This window comes from Sus scrofa, chromosome 1, assembly GCF_054392235.1.
Source record: "Sus scrofa isolate SSC_HxYL_T2T_F1_AM1 chromosome 1, Sscrofa_HxYL_maternal_Yorkshire_Landrace_v2.0, whole genome shotgun sequence".
NCBI classification, from domain to species: Eukaryota; Metazoa; Chordata; class Mammalia; order Artiodactyla; family Suidae; genus Sus; species Sus scrofa.
In genome coordinates, this window is record NC_139383.1 from 275,845,703 (window position 1) to 275,867,500 (window position 21,798).

General features: G+C 37.0%; 2 protein-coding genes across 3 annotated transcripts in view; both read right to left on the reverse strand.

The window, feature by feature from the left end:
• OR1B1 (olfactory receptor family 1 subfamily B member 1) overlaps nt 1–21,798 on the reverse strand; it is a 381,661-nt gene that overhangs the window by 108,163 nt on the left and 251,700 nt on the right. The gene's annotated exons all lie outside the window — the stretch shown is intronic.
• Nucleotides 10,061–11,027, reverse strand: LOC100519758 (olfactory receptor 1J4-like). Its single transcript, XM_021082270.2, has one exon. The coding sequence runs from the start codon at nt 11,025–11,027 to the stop codon at nt 10,086–10,088; it is 942 nt and encodes a 313-aa protein (XP_020937929.2). The 3' UTR covers nt 10,061–10,085.

The window sequence follows — 21,798 nt, forward strand, 5'->3', positions numbered from 1 at the left end:
TGGTTAGGATATATCCCCAAGAGTGGGATTGCTGGGTCATATTTTAGTTCTATGTATAATGTTATATGGTACATCCATACTGTTCTCCATAGTGGTTATATGAGCTCCCATTCCCAACAATGGTACAGGAGGGTTCTCTTTTCTCTAAACCCCCTCCAGAATTTATTTTTGGACTTAGTAAATGATGGCCATCTGACTGGTGTGAGGCAAAATTTTCCTTAAAAAGACATATGCTCCCGCATGTTCATTGCAGCAGTATTCACAATAGCCAAGACATGGAAATAACCCGAATGTCCATTGACAGATGGTTGGACTAGGAGGATGTGGTGTATATGCACAATATAATACTACTCAGCCATAAAAAAAACAAAATAATGCCATTTGCAGCAACATGGATTGAACTAGAGATGCTCATACTGAGTGAAGTAAGTCAGAAGGAGAAAGACAAATACTGAATGATATCACTTATAACTAGAATTTAATATGCAGCACAAATGAAACTTTCCAGAGAACATAAAATCATGGAATACCTGTCATAGGCCATTGAGGTTAGAAGGAAATTGTCTAGGTCAGCAAATGTGAAAAAATACATCTGTGTTATGCACTTGGCATAGGGGATGTATTTGTACTCAGTGTGCATGCCCATCAGTATCTTTGGGACACAGACAGAGAAAAAAGAGATGTATGTGAGGGCAAAGTGGCTGAGGAGGAAATACATGGTCATGTGGAGGTGAGGGTCCAGCCTGATGAGCAGGATGATGAGCAGGTTCCCCAGCACTGTGGTCAGGTACATGCCCAGGAACAGGGCAAAGAACATGCCCTGCTGTTCTGGGCACATTGGGAGCCCCAGGAGGAGAAACTCAGATACACAGGTCTGGTTCTCCCTCCTCATGCTGTTCTTGCCTCAGCTGGGAAATGAAAAAAGTGGGAAATATCAATAAACATGCCGTAATATTATTGTCATGTCCTTCGTACTATGAAAAGTCTTAATTTTGGCTACATTGCACTTTATTCCTCTTAATTTTTCGTGAATCAATTAGTCTTTCCAATTCTGGCCTCAATAATACATCAAACCCTTACATTAAACTAGTTTTATTCCCAATGAAGCCAACAGACACTTATTCTTTATTCAATAAATAATTACTGAACAACAGCTTTTTCCCATATTGAGTACACAGGAATCAATACGAATTGAGATGCCTCTCTGTTCAAATGTACATCTTTAGATCAAGAGAGGTTTAAATCTCTGTAATTTTCTAAGGTGAAAATGTGAAAAGGTACAAGATAAGAGGTATCAGTCATTCATTTCCTCTTAAAAAATATCAAACTCCTTACGTATGAAAAGAATTACTAAATCTATGTCATGTGCTTTCAGGGTACTTAGCACCATCCTACATGTTTTGAGTCACTTCAAATCCCCTGTTATAAAATTTCCCAATCCAGGCTTCCAACCAAATATCAGCAGTTCCAGGCACTGTGTTTCACAAGTACTTTTGAATTAAATCTTCACAGTAGTGCTAATAAAGAGTTTTACGCATATTTTAAGCAGAAGAAAACAAAATTATACATTATTTAAATGTGCAAAGATAGACACAATTAAGTGCATCAGTTGGAATCACAACACACGTCTGTCTGGCCAAGATCCATGCTTTTAACCACTCAGCATGGAAAATACATCCTCAGTAGTTAAAATATCCAGAGAAACTCTATTTTGTCAGCTACCTATCTCCAAAATATTCCTAGCTAACTCCCTCTAAGAAAAATTCATGACTCCTATTTATACATCATACAAAGGATTTTCACATGCTTTTACCTCTCAAAACAGTAATTATATTTTAGGACTGCTTGGTACACAAGGCAAATCTATGTCTTCATTTTATAAATGTGTAAAGTATAGCTAAGGGATAAATTACTTACCTCAGGTGGCTTGGCTTTTTGATGGTGGTTTCCAGTTTAGTATTCTTTAGAAGTTAAGTTAGAGGTAAGGATTATCAACCACATAGCCTTGAAAAGGACTCAAGATGGAAAATCTCGCTCAAATATAGGCACAGGAGAGCAAGTCCACCCCAGACTGAAATAAAAGAACAAATCTGACTCTATATTGGACTTGTGTCTTTTACTTTCACCTCTGTATATCTATTGTTTTGCTACAAGTGAGGAATTTTACCTCTAGCCTGAAATATATAGAAGTGCCCATTCACAAACCTCTGATATTTAATGGTGTAACACTTTCCCATTAATATGGTCATAAAAAGTTGCAGAACTAAGAATAGCATTTGCCTCTTTGGAAGTTTACAGGAGCATTGTGTCCTGACCTATGTGGACAGCTGTAAGAAGAAAAGATTTCAACACCAAGAAGTTTGCAGAAACCACCCATGTGCTAACCACCTTTAAGAAAAGAGAAGCCTGGATTTTAATTCAGGGAAGATGGTTCTTTGGGACACCACCTTCTCCATCTTCTTCCTTTCAAAATACATACCTATTCCTTGCCCCAACAAATGGTCTTTCAATTATTGGCCTGTCATGAAGCAAGCAATATACATTTGGACATAATAACAGGACTAGGATCTTGCTTGGGTCACTTGTTATTTCAGTTCATGGCCACCAAGGAGGACAATGATGACTATTTATAGAGTCATGGATACTCCCTGACATATACTGTGTTAGTCCTCACAGAGAAAATGGAAGAGAACAAGATGAGTAGAAGCAACAAGAATCCTTGATTCAGGTAGGACATTGTGAAGGAGGCAGCTGGACCATGAGCCCTGGAAAGGAGCTTAGAATGTGACCTTGAAGATTGAGAAGGAACCTTTGGATGGATCTATTTTCTCAGACCTCTAAATGTCCTGATGGAGACAAGGGTGAAAGAGGAATCTCCTTGACACAAACATGACATTGAGAAAGATAATAAAAATACCTCCTTTATACTGAGCACCAATTATGTGTCAGGCTTCTTGATGAATAATTTGTATGCTTTTCTCACTTATTCCCCAAAATAACACTCTAATGTAGGAAGAGTAACTTCTTCAGCTCCTGTGAGGATTCATGACCCTCAGAGAATGGAAGTCACTTCCTAAGATCACAAAAATATTTAATGACCAGAATGCAGATTGGGCCCCAGTCTGACACAGTGCAGACACTGAGCTCATATCCATTAGTACACAGCACCTACTCAGGGGTGGAAATGAACCTGAACCTGCTCACCAATGCAGTGATACAGCCACTGTTGAAAGATAGTTAAAGGATTATTTGGGCTCATAGGCATTAGAATAGAAGTCCCTAAGTCTTGTATGTGAAACCACACTAATGTGCACACTTAAATTACTATATGTAATTTATCACCTATGATCTACAGGACAATAACCATGGCTCATGGCTCAGTCACCCAAAGATTCACAAAAATAATTACCTAAATAACACTTGAGATGGTACACACAAAATAATCCATATAACTATGAATAAACAACACTTGTATAATCTCAACAAACATAAAACTACCAAGGACACCTAAAACTCACATATCATATATGAACTCAGACTCTGAATAGAGATTGATACATGCAAACACACATTGACCAGTGAACACAAAGGATTTCCAGAAATCTTTTCCAGGAAAAGGTACATGATATAAATTGAGTCATTGGGTTCAGATTCAGAAGAACTGAGTCTGGGCTCTGCTCCTAATTAACTGTTGGCCCTGAGGAAATTAACTATCCTATCAGCCCTGCATGACTATGGAGAGTTCTGGGATCCTTCTAAGCTATACCTCGGCTTGGGTTCAAATATCTTATACTTCATTCTGTTACCTGAATCCTCACTTTCTGTCCAGAAGACCCAGGATCCAAAGAAAAATAGCAAAAATTGGTGGCCTGAGGACCTTACAATCTCTCCTGTCAGTTCCCCTGCTTCAAAAATATATGCAAGGATATCTCCTTTTCTCCATGTAAAGAGACCCTGGAGGGAATCCAGCAGCATCCCCAACTAGAGAAGGAGTCCACTGGGGCAACTGCCCAACTTCCTCCTGCCCCTTTGGGAAGGAGGATGATTAGGGTCCACAGGGGCTGAGCTCCACCTGGTTTCACATGAGAAAGTGTCTCTGATATGAGTGGTACCTTAGGCTTCTGGTCAAGTCTCTGATGAGAAGTGGGAGTTCCCCCATTCCCATGTCCTCTGTTTCATGAGCACAGCTTCTCCCAAGGGCAGTATATGTCACAGGAAGTGGAAGTGCTTCTTCAGGTTCCCCACCACTGACACAGGCTTTCATTACAACACAAAGCCCCTTAAAATGTACACATATCCACACTCCACTGGAAGGTGTTGTAGGGCATGGTCTATGCCTTGTTCAGGAGAAGGGGGATTGAATATAAAACTCTGGAAAAAAGACTTTGTGTTTTTCGCCTACTAAGAGAGCATATGTGAGCAATTTATCAAAGGCCATTGAGACTCAATTTCTTCAAATGAACATAATAATTGTTCTCTTCACTTGAATTTGAAGGATGGTTAAATGAGCACTTAATGAAAACTTACTGAATGTTAAGGTTTATTGTCAAAGTCTTTGTATCACTAGAGATCACCTATGGTGATCATGTAAATGTGATTGGTAACTGTTGAATTAATTCATCAGTTCATTCATTCACTTACTCACTTAAATAACCATTAAGGTTCCCAGAAATATAATAATGATATATTCTCTAGAGACATAACAGTTAATAATATAAATAGAAATCCCTCTCTTAGAAACCTCATACAAGTGGGGAGAGTACATAAAATATTATTTATGCAAAATAAATGGCATGTAAATGGTGACAAGTGCTGCAGAATGCTGAAAATCATGCAAGGAACTATTTCACTAAATACCCAGTGTAACAGAATTCTTTTTCAAGAACACAGAAACCCCTTCAATCAAGTGGCTCCCCATCTGTATGCTGGTTTACACCATTACATACTTATTAGATGGGCTAAAATTGAAATGACTGCCACTCTTGTTGTCACTGAATATAGGATGTAACTGGCACACTCACACACTGCTCATAGGAATACAAAACAGTTTGAACATTTTTTAAAAAGTTAAACATACTCTTAGCACATAACTAGGTATTTGTACAAAGAAAAAGAATGTGTATATTTACACATAGACCTTTCAGGAATGTTCATACAGCTGTATTTGATAGCCATGTACAGGAAAAGCCCAGATGTTCATTAATGGACTTACTGTTAGTAAGTGAATGGACATACAATATAGCCCAGGAAACTATACTCAATATTTTGTAATAACCCCTCATGGAAAATAATATCAAAAGAATATATGAGTTCCCATCATGGAGCAGTGGACGTGAATCTGACTAGGAAACATGAGTTTGTGAATTCGATCCCTGGAGCCACTCAGTGGGTTAGGGATCTGGTGCTGCATGAGCTGTGGTGCAGGTTGCAGATGCAGCTAGATCTGGTATTGCTTTGGCTCTGGCATGGGCCAGCAGCAACTGTTCTGTTTCGACCCCTAACATGGGAACCTTCACATGCCACATGTGCAGCCCTAAGAAGACAAAAGACCAAAAAAAAATTAAAATAATAAGAATATATAAATTGTGTGTGTGCATAACTTAACCACTTTGTTTTACACTTGAAACTCACACAACATTGTAAATTAACCATACTTCAATAAAAATAATGTCAAAGTAAAATAAAAGATAAACAGAAACTTTTAAAATTAAAAATAAATAATTAAACTTTTTATATATATATAATGATTTTTAATTTTTTTCCATTATAGCTGGTTTACAGTGTTCTTATAAAATGTGAGTGGACACAACAGCAGTGGTACATACATACAATGGAATGCTACTCAGTAACAAATAGAAAGAGCTACTGATACACAGTAGAACATAAAAGAATCTGAAAATGATTATGCTGAGTGAAAGAAGGCAGCAAGAAAAGATTACACACTATATGATTCCACTGAAATAAGCTTCTAGGAGATTCTAACTACTCCATATGACAGAAACAGATTAGTGGTTTCCCTGAGGACAGCTGGGACGAGCAAAAAGAGTGCAGGAGTATAGACATCAGGGAAATTCCTGATCTTGATGGCTGTGGTGATGGTTTCATGAGTGTATACATATATCAAAACAAGTAAAATGGTATACTTCATTTTTTTACCTTTTTTTATAAATGTATAGTTGATTTACAATGTTGTGCCCTCTTCTGCAGCATAGCAAAGTGACCCAGGCATGCATATTTACACACACACACACACACACACACACTCCCTTTCTTATATTTTCTGCTATCATGGTCTATCCCAAGCGACTGGATATAGTTCTCTGAGCTGTACAGTAGGACCTCATTGCTTATCCATTATAAATGTAATAGTTTGCATCTATTAACCTTAAACTACCTGTCCATCCTTTTCCCCACTGGCAACCACAAATCTCTTCTCTATGTCTGAGTCAGCTTCAGTTTTGTAAACAGGTTCATTTGTGCCTTATTATAGACCCCATATATGTGTATCATATGATGCTTGTCTTTGTCTTTCTGACTTGCTTTACTTAGGATAAGAATATGTACTTGCATCATGTTGCTAGAAATGGCATATTTAATTCTTCTTAATGGCTGAATAGTATTCCTCTCTCTCTCTCTCTCCCTCTCCCTCTCCCTCTCCCTCTCTCTCTCTCTCTCTCTCTCTCTCTATATATATATATATATATATATATATATATATATATATATATATATATATATATATCTCACATACCTGTATCCATTCATTCATTTATGGTCATTTTGGTTTTTTATTTCCATGTCTTGCCTAATTTGAAAAGTGCTTATTTGAACATAGTGGTGCATGTATCTTTTTGAATTGTAGTTTTATCTGGATATATACCCAGGAATGGGATGGCTGGATCATATAGTAGTCCTATATGCAGTTTTCTGAGTCAAATTATATGTTTTAGCTCTATCAAGTTTATTGTATACCATTTATACCTCCAAAAATCTTGGTGTTTTTAAAGAAACAATAACAAAATCAAGTATGGTCATGTGATTCTTCTATTGAATCCTTTCCAGAGGGTTCCCAAATCAGACTGAGAACCAAAAAATAAACTGTAATGGTTAATTTTATATGTCAACTTGGTTAAGCTACAGCACCCAGATATTTTTGGTCAAACACAATTCGAGATAATTACATGAAGGTTTCTTTTCAGATGAGATTAACAGTGTAATCTAAAAAGTCTGAATAAAGAAGACTGTGCTCCATACTGAGGGTGGGCCTCATCAATCAGTTGAGGACATTAAAAAAAAGAATGACCTCCCATACAGAAGAGATACTTCTGTCAGCAGCCTGTCTTCAGACTCAAACTGCAACTTTTCCCTGGGTTTCCAGCCTGCAAATCTACATTGCAGACTTTATACTTGCTAACTTCCAAAATTATAATAGCAAATTATTTAAAATAAATCTCTCTCCCTCTCTATCTCTATTTTTTCTTCTTGTTTGGCTTCCCCATGGCATGTGGAATTTCCCAGGCCAAAGATAATATCAGAGCTGCATTTGCCACCTACACCACATCTGTGGCAATGACATCCTTTAACCTGCTGCAGAAATGTGACAATCCTTGTGTGACAGTAAGAACTTCATGAATCACTCTTTCTAATACACACACACAAACACACATACTACACACACCGTATTTGTTCTACTTTTCTGGAGAATCTTGATGAATACACATACCATGACCTAAAGTGCCTCCAAATCACTGGTATCTGAACTAATCACCCACCATCCCTCCTCAACTTAATCCCATCCTGTTACAGTGGCCCCATTAATGTCCCTGGAATTGGCCAGGCACCACCTCATCTCAGAGTTTTTCTAGGTGCTGATCTCCATGCTTTTGCCCACATATCACCTTGGCTGCCTTTACTGCCATCACTAATGTCTTTGGATATTACCTTCTCAATGAGCTCTACCTAGACCATATGGTATTTAATTATGAACCACAACCCAGCTCTCTTTCTTACCACCCCCCTTTATTTTTGGAGGTTTTGGCACACCTATGGCATGTGGAAGTTCACAGGCTAGGGCTCAAATCAGCCTGCAGTAGCCGGGCTACACCACAGCAACAGAAACACGGGCTCTAAGCCATATCTACAACCTATACCACAATTCACAGCAATTCTGTATCCTTAAGCCACTAAGCAAAGCCAAGGATCAAACTCATGTCCTCCTGAATAATAATCGGGTTCATTACCACTGAGCCAAGATGGGAACTCCTTCCTCCACAATTTTTATGGCTCCGTTATTCATAGACAATTTTAGCTTCAAAAAAACTAGAATGTATTTATTTCATACATATAAACCCATCTTCTATAGAATTTTCATCTCAGTAAAAAAAGGTGACAATTTTATTTATTTTTATTTATTTTTTCTACTATAATATTTTAATTATACATAATACTTTATTTTGATAAAATTTCAAGATTTTAATGAATACATTTGATCAATGTACTGCCCTTTTGAGCTATTACATATCATTAATATCATTATTTATAGAACACAAAGTCCCCAACATTTTTTTTTTCAATCATGACAATTTTAAAAATAAGAAAACTTTATGGTGTTTTAGAAGGTTAAAACCTTGTATGGAGTAAAGGGAGCATAATGAGCTGGATCAGGAGCACTTGAATGTAAACTCTATGAGGTGATATATTTTTTTATATGTATTCCCAGAATATAGGACATTGCCTGACACATAGTGGTAATGCAATAGATATTTTGGTATATATAAATTGTAAATTCATGCATTATGATTTTTCATATTAAAAGTGAGATTTCTGGGGAAAAGACAAACTCATTTCCAAGATTAAAATTAATCCAAGAGCTATAGACTGTTCTAAACATAAACATCTAATTTAGGGGGGAAATTAGTCTTCCTGGAATGTGGAAATTTTGTAATTAGATTGACTATTGTGTGCTCTTCTATTGTCAAATCAAAATCAAATTAAAGTTTATTTAGGTTTAGAAAATGAACAGAAGTACTTTGTTAACTTGATACTAGATTGAGACGGTAAGAGTTTGGGGTTTTTCTAAATCTAAACATTAGAAACTTAACTGAATGGTTGTAGCTTTGGAAACTATGAAGCCGAGACATGGAAGCAAACTCAATGTACATCAACAGATGAATGATAAAGAAGATGTGGTACATACTATAATAGAATATTACTCATCCATATATAGAATAAAATAATGTCTTTTTAGCAACATGGATGAGACTATAGATTACCATACTAAATGAAGTAAACCATACAGAGAAAATCATATATCATTGGATATTGTTTTTATGTGGTATTTAAATAAATGATACAAATGAGTTTACACACAAAACGGAAAAAGATTCACAGATAGAGAAAATAGTTACCAAAGAGGAAAGGGGGAAGGGACAAATTAGGAATTTTAGGAAAACATATCCACACTACAGTATATAAAGTAGATAATGAACAAGGACCAAATGTATAGCACATGGAACTACACTCAATATTTTGTAATAACATATAAGGGAGAACAACCATAAAAATATATACCTATAATATATGTAAAATTGAATCACTTTGCTCTACACCTGAAATTAATACAACATTGTAAGTCATATGTGTATGTATATCACAGTAATTAATCAATTAAAAATTGGAAAACCAATGGCCAATAGCTGACCATAAGACTTCAAATGTATACATATATATATATGATTATGTATATATATAATTATATATATATATAATTTTAAAACTGTACAAAGCCAAATGTCATAATAACATATGAAAAAAAAACAAAAATTTAAAAACACATACAGATACAAACAGAAGAGTTCACTGTTTTCAAAACAAAAAATTAAGTGTGTGTTGTTGCAAATGATATACTTAGGGTTACAGAAGAATTAAAAGACAAGAGATATGACTAAAAGGAAAGAGATTGATCCAGTAACAATCACCATTTAAAGGACAGTTAGGAAAGTATTAGAGACATGAATGACCAATATAAATGTTTAAGGCATTTCTGACAAGGTTAGTGAGTATGTAATTACATGGTTAGCTGATTCTCACTTGGCAAAAAGATTATTGTTTCTGAAAAAACTCCCCAGAGCTAATGTCATGTCTCTGTTCCTGAGGCTGTAGATGAAAGGGTTCAGCATGGGGGTGACCATTGCATACATCACGGAAGCAATGATGTCTTTGTCATGGGACTGGCCTGATGAGGAGGAAAAGTACAGGGCTATAATTGTCCCATAGAATAGAGACACCACAGAGAGGTGGGAGCCACAGGTGGACAAGGCTTTGCAGATCCCTTTAGTAGAGGGGACCCTCAGGATGGAGTGCCCTATGCATCCATAAGAGACCAGGATGCCACTCAGTGGAAGAATGAGTCCCACAGACCCTACAGTGAATATGATGAGTTCATTGAGAGAGGTGTCTGAGCAGGACAGCCTGAGCAGGACAGCAAGGTCACAGAAGAAGTGGGGGATGATGTTTTCATCACAGAAGGACAGTTGAGAAAGGAGGAGGGTGTGAGTCAGGGCAATGGCACAGGAGAGGAGCCAGGATCCAGCCAACAGACACAGACACAGCTCCTCCCTCATGATGATGGTATAATGTAGAGGGTGACAAATGGCCACATACCTGTCATAGGCCATCACTGCAAGAAGAAGGTTATCAATGCAAGCAAAAATTATGAAAAAATACATCTGTGTTACACACTCTGCATAGGGAATGGATTGATCCTGAGTCTGCATGTTTATCAGCATCTTAGGGACAGTGACAGATGAAAAGGAAACATCCGTGAGGGCCAAGTGGCTGAGGAAGAAGTACATGGGGGTGTGGAGGTGAGGGTCCAGCCTGATGAGCAGGATGATGAGCAGGTTACCCAGCACTGTGGTCAGATACATGCCCAGGAACAGGGCAAAGAACAGGTCCTGTTGCTCTGGCTGGATGGGGAGCCCCAGGAGGAGGAACTTGGACACGCTGCTCTGGTTCTCCCTCCTCATGCTGATTTTCTCTCTTCTGAGAATGAAGAGCGGTCAGAAATTCCAAGAATTTAGCCGTACTGAGCATATCAGTTATCAAGTGTCACAAGGTTTCTCAGAATGAGTATGTCAGTGTACAGACAGATCTCCCTGCACAGCACTCACACACTGATGCCTCATCCAGTCTGGTGAAAGCAACAAAACTTGATTTGTCTGGACACTGACTCTATCACATGGAGAAAATATATGACTTCAATCAAAACCTTCAGTAGATATAAAAAACAGCTCATTATCTTTTTTACAATGTGGGAATATTATGATAGACAGTAGGGAGGGAGTAATAAATAAGCACAGTCCTTCCAATGGCTCTATATTCAGGCTGCTTATGTGCTTTTGTCTGTGTTGCACACACACACACACACGGATGGATATTATATACGCATTCACACCACTTAAGCATTATTTGGTAGATTAATGTACCATGTACAAAAAAAGTGGTCAACACAGAAGTTAATTTTTATTATTAACATGAGTATAAGAAATATGAAAGAAAAAAAGATAAAAAGAAAGGAAAAGGAAAGATAGAAAGGAGAAAGAAAGAAAAAAGAAAGAAGAAAAAATGGAGGAAAGAAAGATAAAGAAGATGAAATAAATGAAGGAAGGAAATAAGATAAGAAGGAGGGAGGAAGGGAGGAAGGAAAAGACAAACATTAAGAAAGTTCCTCTGCCAAGAGGGAGGGGGAGGGAGTGGAATGGACTGGGAGTCTGGGGTTAATAGATGCAGACTGTTGCCTTTGGAATGGATAGACAATGAGGTCCTGCTGTATAGCACTAGGATCTATATCTAATCACTTGGGATGAATCTATACCTTATGTTTAACCGAGTCATCACACTGTACAGTAGAAAATTGACAGAACACTGTAAACCAGCTATAATGAAAATAGTAAAACTCATTATAGATAAAAAAATGATGAGCAAGGGGAGGGGGGCAGAGATCAGGCTCTGCTATTGTTCCCATCAAAGCAAATGGCCCCAGCCTGGGAAGGAGTGGGGTAGACAGGGAATTTGGTGTTAATAGATGCAAACTATAGCCTTTGGAATGGATAAGCAATGAGATTCTGCTGTATCGAACTGGGGACTATATCTAGTCACTTATGATGAAGCATGATAATGTGAGAAAAAAGAATGTATAAATGTAAAAAATTAAAATAAAGCTGAGAGCCAAAAATAAAAAAGTTCCTCAGAAAATTCAGTGGAATTTCCATATGACTAATGAATTTTACTTCTGCTTGTATACCCAGATTAATTGAAAGCAGGGGCCAAAGAGGTATTTATATGCCCATATTTAAGACAGCATACTATTATGCCTTAAAAAAGGAAAGAAATGCTGATACAGCCACAACATGAATGAACCTTGAAGACCTAATGCTAAGTAAAATCATGGAGTCACAAATGTGTAAATACTGAAAGATTCCATTCATATGAGATTCCTAGAAGAGTAAAATTAACAGACACAAAAAATGGAATGGTGATTGCCATGGGGTGGTGTGGGGTGGAAAATGAGGAGTTATTTTTCAGTGGTTACAGAGTTTCCCCTTTGGAAGAGTAAAAATTCTGGAGGCGGATGGTGGTGGTGGTTGTAGAAAAACATGAATTACTTAATTCCACAGAAATGTATGCAAAAATTATTGAAATGTTAAATATTGTTACATATATTTTATCACAATACTTTTTTAATTTAGAAAATATATCATGTCAACAAATATTGAAAAAAAATTAGCAATCAAAATGAAAACGACCCAATAAATAGATAAATAATCTCATGATTTGGGCAGGATCAGTAAGCAGACATTAGAAACTAAAGATGACAAAGATACAGGAGGCCATCAATCAAGATAAAGTAGCTTCCCAAAAATATGTGTTTACTTCTGAGGTCTCGCTCTCATATCCAGAAAACAGTACAGGTCCAGAACATGGATGGCCCTTGAAGATGACTGGATTCACAGAACTTGACTCATTGCATTTTTAATTTTTTTTCAAAGGAATAGCTTCCTTCGTATATGCCATTGACTCTTTCTCACTATCATAACCAGGGCTTTAAAATGACTCAGTTCTGAGCATACATGCAAAGTGGGGGACATGAGAACTTGCCTGATGCAGTGACCAGAGCTCCAAGATATTAGAGCTGCTGTAAGACCGAGGGCCTACATCAGAATTCACAGTCATCTGATTAAATAGACAAGGTTTCTAAACTGACCCCACTTTGTTCCCCAGAGTGGAAATGTGGAAATCATTAAACATCAATAGCGAATATTGTGAGAAGTTCAGGAGCCTTCAAACCATCTGGACATAGTGCCAACAACTTAAAATAAATAGGACTTTGCTGCCTGTTTATGTCCAGAGGTGTGAGAAAGGGACAGTCAGCCTTGAGGTAATTAAGCAGGTCAAATGCATACACATATTTCCAAGCCCCTCACTTGGCCCTCTCTCCTCTACAGACATCCAAGGAGAGGAAAAGTAGATTGTGAGTATGTTATACAAAGAAACAGACATTCATCATGACACATAGTGACATAAAAACAAAACCCAGGTGCTCCTCTTTGGCCCTCTCCAACCTATGCTGATTCAAGTTGGAAGTGAGGTTTATATGGACTCATACCAACTAATTTACAAGTTTAAAATGAAATCTTTTGTCACACAACTTTAAAAACATGTAAATAAGAACACATCTACACTGTTGGTGGGGATGTAAAATGGTGCGGCCATTATGGAAAATGGCATTGAGATTCCCCATGACATTTAAATTAGAACTTCCACATGATCCAGCAATACTGCTTCTGGGTGTAGACCAGAAAAGACTGGAATGAGGATTTCAAGATGTATCTCCTCTCCCATGTGCATTACTGCTCTGTTCACAATAGATAAGTATAGACAAAATCCACATGTCCATCAACAGGTGGATGGATAAATGTGGCAAATACACAAAATGGTCTATAATTTTGCCTTTAAAAAAGGAAATCCTGCCATTTCTGACAATAAGTATGAATCAGGAGGATGTTATGCTAATTGAAATAAGCCAGTCCTACAAAGACAAATATTGCATGATTTCACTTTGAGAAACTCACAGAATCAGAGAGTACATGACAGTCACCAAGGGTAGGGGAAGGGGAAATGTAGTGTTGATATTTAATTGAAATAAAGTGTCAGTTACACAAGATGAATTAGTTCTAAAAACCTGCTATACAGCTTCATGCCTAGAGTCAAAAATACTATACTGTGCGCCTAAGAATTCCTTAAAATAGTAGATCTCATGTTAAGGTTTCTTACCATAAGAAAAGGACACAAGGACATTTTGAGAAGAAATGGATATATTGATGATCTTGATTTTGGTGGTAGTTTCATAAATGTGTGCACAAGTGTTTCTAAAGGCCTCAAAACAATGTACATTAAATAGGTAGAGTTTTGTGTATGTCAACTGTATCTCACAAACTGTTTAAAAATAAATAACACACCAAGACCACATCCAGTCACCCACACAACTCACAAACCACTGACACACACAGAAACTCCACTACATGAACAAAGAATCACTTATGGACAAACCCAACACACAAATAACATAAAAAGAAGAAACATGCACACAGAAACCCAAGTACACACACATGTATTGCATATTTTCAGACTCCATGGTCTATTATTAGAACTGTACATTAGGACTTTCCACAAGGAGGGAAATACTCTACAGCTGTGTTGCCCAATACAGTAGCACTTGTCTCATGTGGCTACTGGAGACTTGAAATATAAGTAGTGCAACAGAAGGATCCACATTTTACTTTTAGATCATTTAAATTAATTTTAATGTTATGGCCACTTGAGGTTGGTGGAACCACGTATGCCAGTGTGTGAATCAGTCATTAAAAGCACATGGTTATACAAGCAACATAAACACACATTTTCTCTACCTCTTTCTCCTAGTCTTCACATCAACACACACATCTAGGCCAAGTGATGGTTCCCAAACTTGCTGTGATCTGTGCTGGACCAGGTTACTATCTGAGAAATGATCTCTTTTGCCTCCATGGTAGGAGGATATTTAGCACTTCCCCACCTCTTTACATGAATTAAAACAATGATGGAAATTTCCACATTTACCGACAGGACTGAGACCCCAGAGGCCACACCCCCAAGCTTCTGGTTAGAGAAGAAGACAATGGAGTTAATTGTCCAATTTCTTGCCTTCCTCTTGAGATGGATCCAGTGCAGGGACCAAAGGGGCTGAACTACAGGAGTCCCAGAAGATTTCTCTAATGTCTACATCAGTCTTCTCTCTGCCTCCTCATGAGGAGGAGAGGCCAGGAACACCCTTGAACTTTGAAGAACCTACAATGGAAATCTGCCATTCCATCCACTGCAGAAAAGACCAGAGTAGGACCAGATCTTGAGTTTCCCACACCACTGACCCTGAAGTGTGTTGGAGCTCACATCCCATCACCACCATTTATTCCATCCATGTGAAACCACAAAAGACCCACAAAAGCCAAAACCATCTAGAGCAAAATGGACAGAACTGGAGGCATCACACTTCCTCATTGCAAACTATACTTCCAAACTTTAGAAATCAACACAGAATATTACTGACATTAAAATACACATGTGAAAAATGGAACAGAATATGGATCCCAGATATCACACATGTATGATCAATCGATCCTTAATCAGGGAACCAAAACCACACAATGTGGAAAGGGTAGTCTCTTCTATAAATGGTGCTGTGAAACTGGATATACACACAAAAGCATGAAAGTGAATCCCCAACAGTAAAAACAACTGTCTGTGCCATCCCATTATGGAGACATAAATGTTTGCCACATTTGTTGGCAAAACCTTGGACATGAGGGAGTTAATCAAGTGCATATCACAATCCACAGCCATGTTCCAACAACATGGATTGATCTAGAAGGTATTATATTCTGTGAAATATGACAGAGAGACAATGATAAATATCAAATTAAAAAAACATATCAACGAGACTGAATGAAAACAGACTTATAAATACAGAGAAGAAACCACTGGTTTCCAGAGTGGGTAGTGTCTCGGGGAGAGGGATGAAATAGGTGATGGGAATGATGGGAAACAAACCTCCAGTCATAAAATAAATAAGTCATGGTGATTTAATATACAGCATAAAGGATGTGATCCATAATACTGTAAAATATTTTGGGGATAGGTAGTTAATAGTTTAATAATTGAGGTAATCATTTCATAATGTATGAAAATGTCAAATCACCACATAAAACATCTGAAACTAAGGTAATATTGTTCATGAACTATACTTCACAAAGTGACTGGACAGGGACTTGAACCCTGGATGCTCAGATTAAAAGCATGATGCTCTACTAACTGAGCTACCCAGGCCCTGCAAACTATTTCAATAAAAATATGTAAGTCTGCTTGGTGCTAGAATGCTGAACATTTTAATGAATATTTTGGCTCTAGGCTAAAGACTTTACCCATGTTACCTAATTAATACCACACATTAGCCTTATTTTCACAGATTTTTTTTCAAAAATTGCACAGCTGCTTTAAGAATTTCTTTTCTTTGGAGTTCCTTTGTGACTCAGTAGGTTAAGAAGCCGACTGATATCCATGAGAATGCAGGTTCCATATCTGCCCTTGCTCAATGGTAAAGGATCCTGCATTGCTGCAGGTGGGCATTGTAAGCCACAGATGTGGCTCAGATCCCTTGTTGCTGTGGCTGTGGTGTAGGCTGGCAGCTGCAGCTCCAATTCTACCCCTATCATGGGAACTTCCATATGGCACAGGTGTGGCCATAAAAAGAAAAATAAAATTCTAATTAATAGTGACTTTATCCTTGATCAGTTGATTAATATGGTGTCTTCAAGGATCTCTACAGTAAATATCTATTTCAACTTTTGCAATTAACTATCATTTGGTAGATATTTTGAAAATGTATAACCACAACACTGTTCTTTATACAGTTTCACCCACTGTATCTAACATCCATTGATGACTCACATATTGAAAGAAACAATTGCAAATGTGGTGGCCAAATGGTTATTTTCTAATTTGATTATTTCCTCTATGCAGATTAGCTGAATTCTCCTATAGGAAGCTTTGCCTTACTCCACATTCATGTGTTTCTTCATTGATTTATTTATATTATCTTGAACTTATGAATTCTTATTTATTCTCTGAGTTGTAACTCATTACTGATGTTATTCATCTTGTAACTCTAATTATTCAAGATTTGGCCAATGCAAGTCCATTCCAGCTGGCTACTGTGCCCCAGTGATTATAGAACACTTTTTTTTTAAATTTATATATATATATTTCTAAAGTACAGCATGGTGACACAGTTACAATTAGATGTATACATTCTTTTTTCTCACATTACATGTTTCAACATAAGTGACTAGACAGAGTTCTCCATGCTACACAGCAGGATCCCATTGCTGATCCTGCCCAAAGGCAATATTCTGCATCTATTTACCCCAAGCACCCAGTCCCTCCCACACCCTCCCCTGAATAGACTTATAGAACCCTCATAATTTTCAAGCTCAGCAAACTTTTCTTGGTCTTGTCATGTCCTGGCCCCAGCCCTAGAATCAGCCATTTTTCTAAGTAACTTATGTTGTTGTTAGAGGAGACTGATACTCAAAAATCAAATTTGGCATTACATGTGCTTGTTGCTTACAAGGCTTCTAAGTTATCTCAGAGAATACAGCCAGGAAACATATATAAAAGAAAAACAGGATGTAGAAACAAAAACAAGTAAACTAAAGGAATGGTTACCCCTTGGAGATGGGTCAGGAGTGGGACAGAAAGAATGGGAGATGGGAACCAGACAGATATCAATATCTAATGTCATTCATTTTATACACATTACAACCTATGAGTTCAAGCTGGGATCTTCAACTGTAGTTTTACACCATAGAGTTCTTTCTAGCCTCTATTTTTCCATGTGAATCTCACTTTTCTCCCATTCAGGAGTCATTCTCTTTTCCAGGACAAGTTTACTTATTTACCAAATCTTTGAATACATGTAATTTCAGAAACTTGAAACCAAACCATTGTTAATGACAAATTAATTCCAGCCCATAAAATTGGATTACCAAAAAAATGAGCATACAGTTCCTTTGTTATTCTGAGACTAGATTATAGACAAAACTCAGTGTTCAATAATAACTTAATTACTTTATTTTCCCCTTTAGTCTGATTATGGTGTGAACTCAAAATATAGTTAGGCTCATTTTTTATTTTATTATATTTTGCTTTATTTCCCATTGAGTTCTTCTCATTTTTTAGTAGGGAAAAGTTAAAACAGTTGAAACTATACAAACTAATATACTCACCTCCCCATATTTCTAGCCTATTCCCACCCCACCCCTTGTAGGTAAGTACTCTCATTAGTTTAAAATTGATTCCTCTTGTGTTTCTTCTTGCTCAATGGGAAGATATATGTATATATTATTTTCCATTCTTTTTCACATAGGAAGTAGCATGCTGTAGATGCTCTTTTTGCATTTCTAATTTTCATTTAATAGTATATCTTGGCAATCCCTCCATATTGATTCATAAGTATATTTGCCATTATTTTTCATAGCTACAAATTACCAAAGTACTCAACTGCATTTATATTCCAGAGTTTCCTTTTGAAGCCCTAGAATAAAATAGCAGTGAGAAATGTACTAAAGGCCACACAATTATATACCTCAAAATGTTAAAATGGTAAATTTCATGTTTTGTAGGATATTATACCATAATAAAAAAAATTAAGGAAAAGCAAGTCATAATCTCTACATAAAGAACAAAAAAGATTTACAAAATGATAATAATATATGATTACTAAGTTAATCAAGGGGATATGGAATAACAAAATACATATTTAATTAGTCAAATAGGATCAAAGGAAGTGAGAATATATATGAAATCAGATGTCTCATTTAGAAAATATGTGGAATCTTGGAAAACATAAATTTAGATACAATCTGATTATATTAGATGTTAGATCAAATTCCCCAGAAATACAATGATTGGCAACTTACATAAAAAGAATAAAACACATCCTACACTGTTACCCACTGACACTTAACAGCTATGGGGATATTAAAAAGTTTAAATGATGGAAAAGAAATGCCATATAAACACCAACCAAAAGACAGCTGGTATATCTACACTAATATCAGAGGAAGTATATAAGATGTGAGGGTAGGAGCCATTGCTAAAGAGAAATCTCACCTCATTATAACTGCAATGGTGTGCTGTTCAGTGGATGAGACAAGGCTCCCTATCATAGGACAGCATTACTTTGTAGCACTTGCCAATTTCCATAGTTTAATTATGTCCATCATGGCTTATTTCAATCCACCAGAATGTTGTCATAGATGGTGGAGTTGAAAAGGGATGTTCACAATCAGCTTGAAGTCAATGCAAGCAAATTTCAGCACATCTTACAGAGAAGAATTAGACCACAAAAAGCAGGACATGATGCTAAATAGGTGTGTTCTCAATAACATAGTATAAAAAATATATGTGAAAGCAGACATGTCTGAAAGGGGAAAAAGGCAAAAGCACAGTCACAATTATGTGACATATTTTGTATAGATTTTTCCACATATTTTATAAGAGATGATGCAGCAGAAAAAATTAAAGAATGTTTAACAACGCAAATCACAAACTGGATCTTATTGATATATTAACACGATATATGACAGCTGAATGCATATTCATTTAAAGTTAGAGTTGCCAAACTTATGACAACTTAAAGAGATAATCTCACTGTGCTCATGATTGCAATAAGAGGAATTAGAGATTGTTACTTTTCATCCTGCCTTTGAGTAGTATCTTGGGATCATATATTCATATAGAGACCGCAGTTCTGAGTGTCTCTTCCACCAAGAGACTCTTTAAAGTGTGTTCCACCTGTGGATCCAATCTCTTTGTAGTGTCTTTATACCACAGCACACTTGCTAGTGTTTTCTTTTTCTCCTCATCATGGGACTCCAATGACAAAGACATAACTGCTTCCATTGTGTATGTAGTAATTACTCCCATGCTAAACCCATTCATCTACAGCCTCAGGAACAGAGACATAAAACAAGCCTTTATAGATATTTTCAATAGGGCTAACTTCTGTTGACAAATATCTCTAAGGCCTATTTTATGTCTCTGTTCCTGCCATAGGGGGTGACAAATAGTCACATACCTGTCATAGGTCATCACTGCAAGAAGAAGTTTACAAATGCAACCAAAAAACATGAAAAACAATAGGTCTGTGTTACACATCCTGCATAGGAAATGGTTTAATCCTGCATCTGAAGGTTCATCAGCATCTTAGGGACAGTGACAGATGAAAAGGTGATGTCCATGAGGGCCAGGTGCTGAGGAAGAAGTGCATGGGGGTGTGGAGGTGAGGGTCTAGCCTGATGAGCAGGATGATGTGTAGGTTCCCCAGCACCATGGTCAGATACATGCCCAGGAACAGGGCAAAGACATGCCCTACTGCTCTGGCCAGATGGGGAGCCCCATGTGTAGGAACCTGGACACATGGCTCTGGTTCTCCCTCCACATCCTCCTCTCCTGTCTGCTGGGGAAGGAGGGGAGTGGGAATATCAGAGGCTTTGAATTCATGTTTGTGGCCACAACACTAGGTCTCTCACCTTCTCATGGAGAAAAAGAAAAACTGCCTGCATTTCTTTTATCACCTAGTGTTGTCAAAGCAGGTGACACAAGCTCAATACTCAACATGATTCCTTTCAATGAAAATAAGAGAAAATTCTTCCCTTTTTCTCTTTTTAATCAGCCATGTTTCTGACACTATGCTACTATTTGGGTGCAGAAGAATAAATACAACATACAGGACCTCTTTCCTCAGGATACTAACTCTAGAGGGCTCACCTGACCAAGGACTAAATAAAGGTGTAAACCTGAAGCCTGATTCACTGTGTTATGATTTTGTTCCCTCCCCTTTCTTGCTCTAGGATTTGGCATGCTAAATCTCTCTTTGGCTTTGTGTGGTCCCTCTAAATGTGAAAATGCCATCATCATTATATTGTCATAGAGTTAACATAAAGGATTCTAATTTGTTAGGCATAAATACATAAAAACACTGTCCTGCATCAAATAAACACCAAAAAATAAATAGAGTATTTTTATGAGAGGATATGTATACCCCCAAAACTAGTATCAAATTTCAGAATTTAATAAAACAGTATTACCTTCATCAGATAACTGTCAAAAGAGATTTCAAAGCATAATATAATCTTTAGTAAATTTTCACTATGAATCTTTGTGTTAATTCAACAAATTATCAGCTAATAATAAGTAGACATATGTACTGATGAGCATTAAAGTAGAAATGCAAATACTATTATAATAAATTACCATATAAAATAGTATAAAATACCACATAAAATAAGTTCCATTTATTAAAACATAAAATTGATGTAAACCATGGTAGGAAGATAAAAATGAATGGAAAGGTGAAGCACTTTGACCTTATCCTTTATTTTCAATTCTGTTTTATTTGGATTTCCATCAGGAAGCAGAATTAATTTTAAAAGCAGTAAATCAAATATGAATGTCCACTGGGGAGAAAAATCCCTCTTCCCATCCTAGGCTATGATCTATCATGGAAACAAGAATCTCATAGGAAGGGCCAGGAAGGAGGTCTCCCCACATCTCCTTCTGGGCTCCCATGCACAGGGCATCTTCTTGCTAACTCTTCCTAAGGACAGTGTTGCCTCATAGTCTTCCCTAAGAACCATCTGA

Coding starts and splice junctions, on each gene's coding strand:
- LOC100519758 (XM_021082270.2), bottom strand. CDS start 11,027: ATGAGGAGGGAGAACCAGAGCAGCGTGTCCAAGTTCCTCCTCCTGGGG.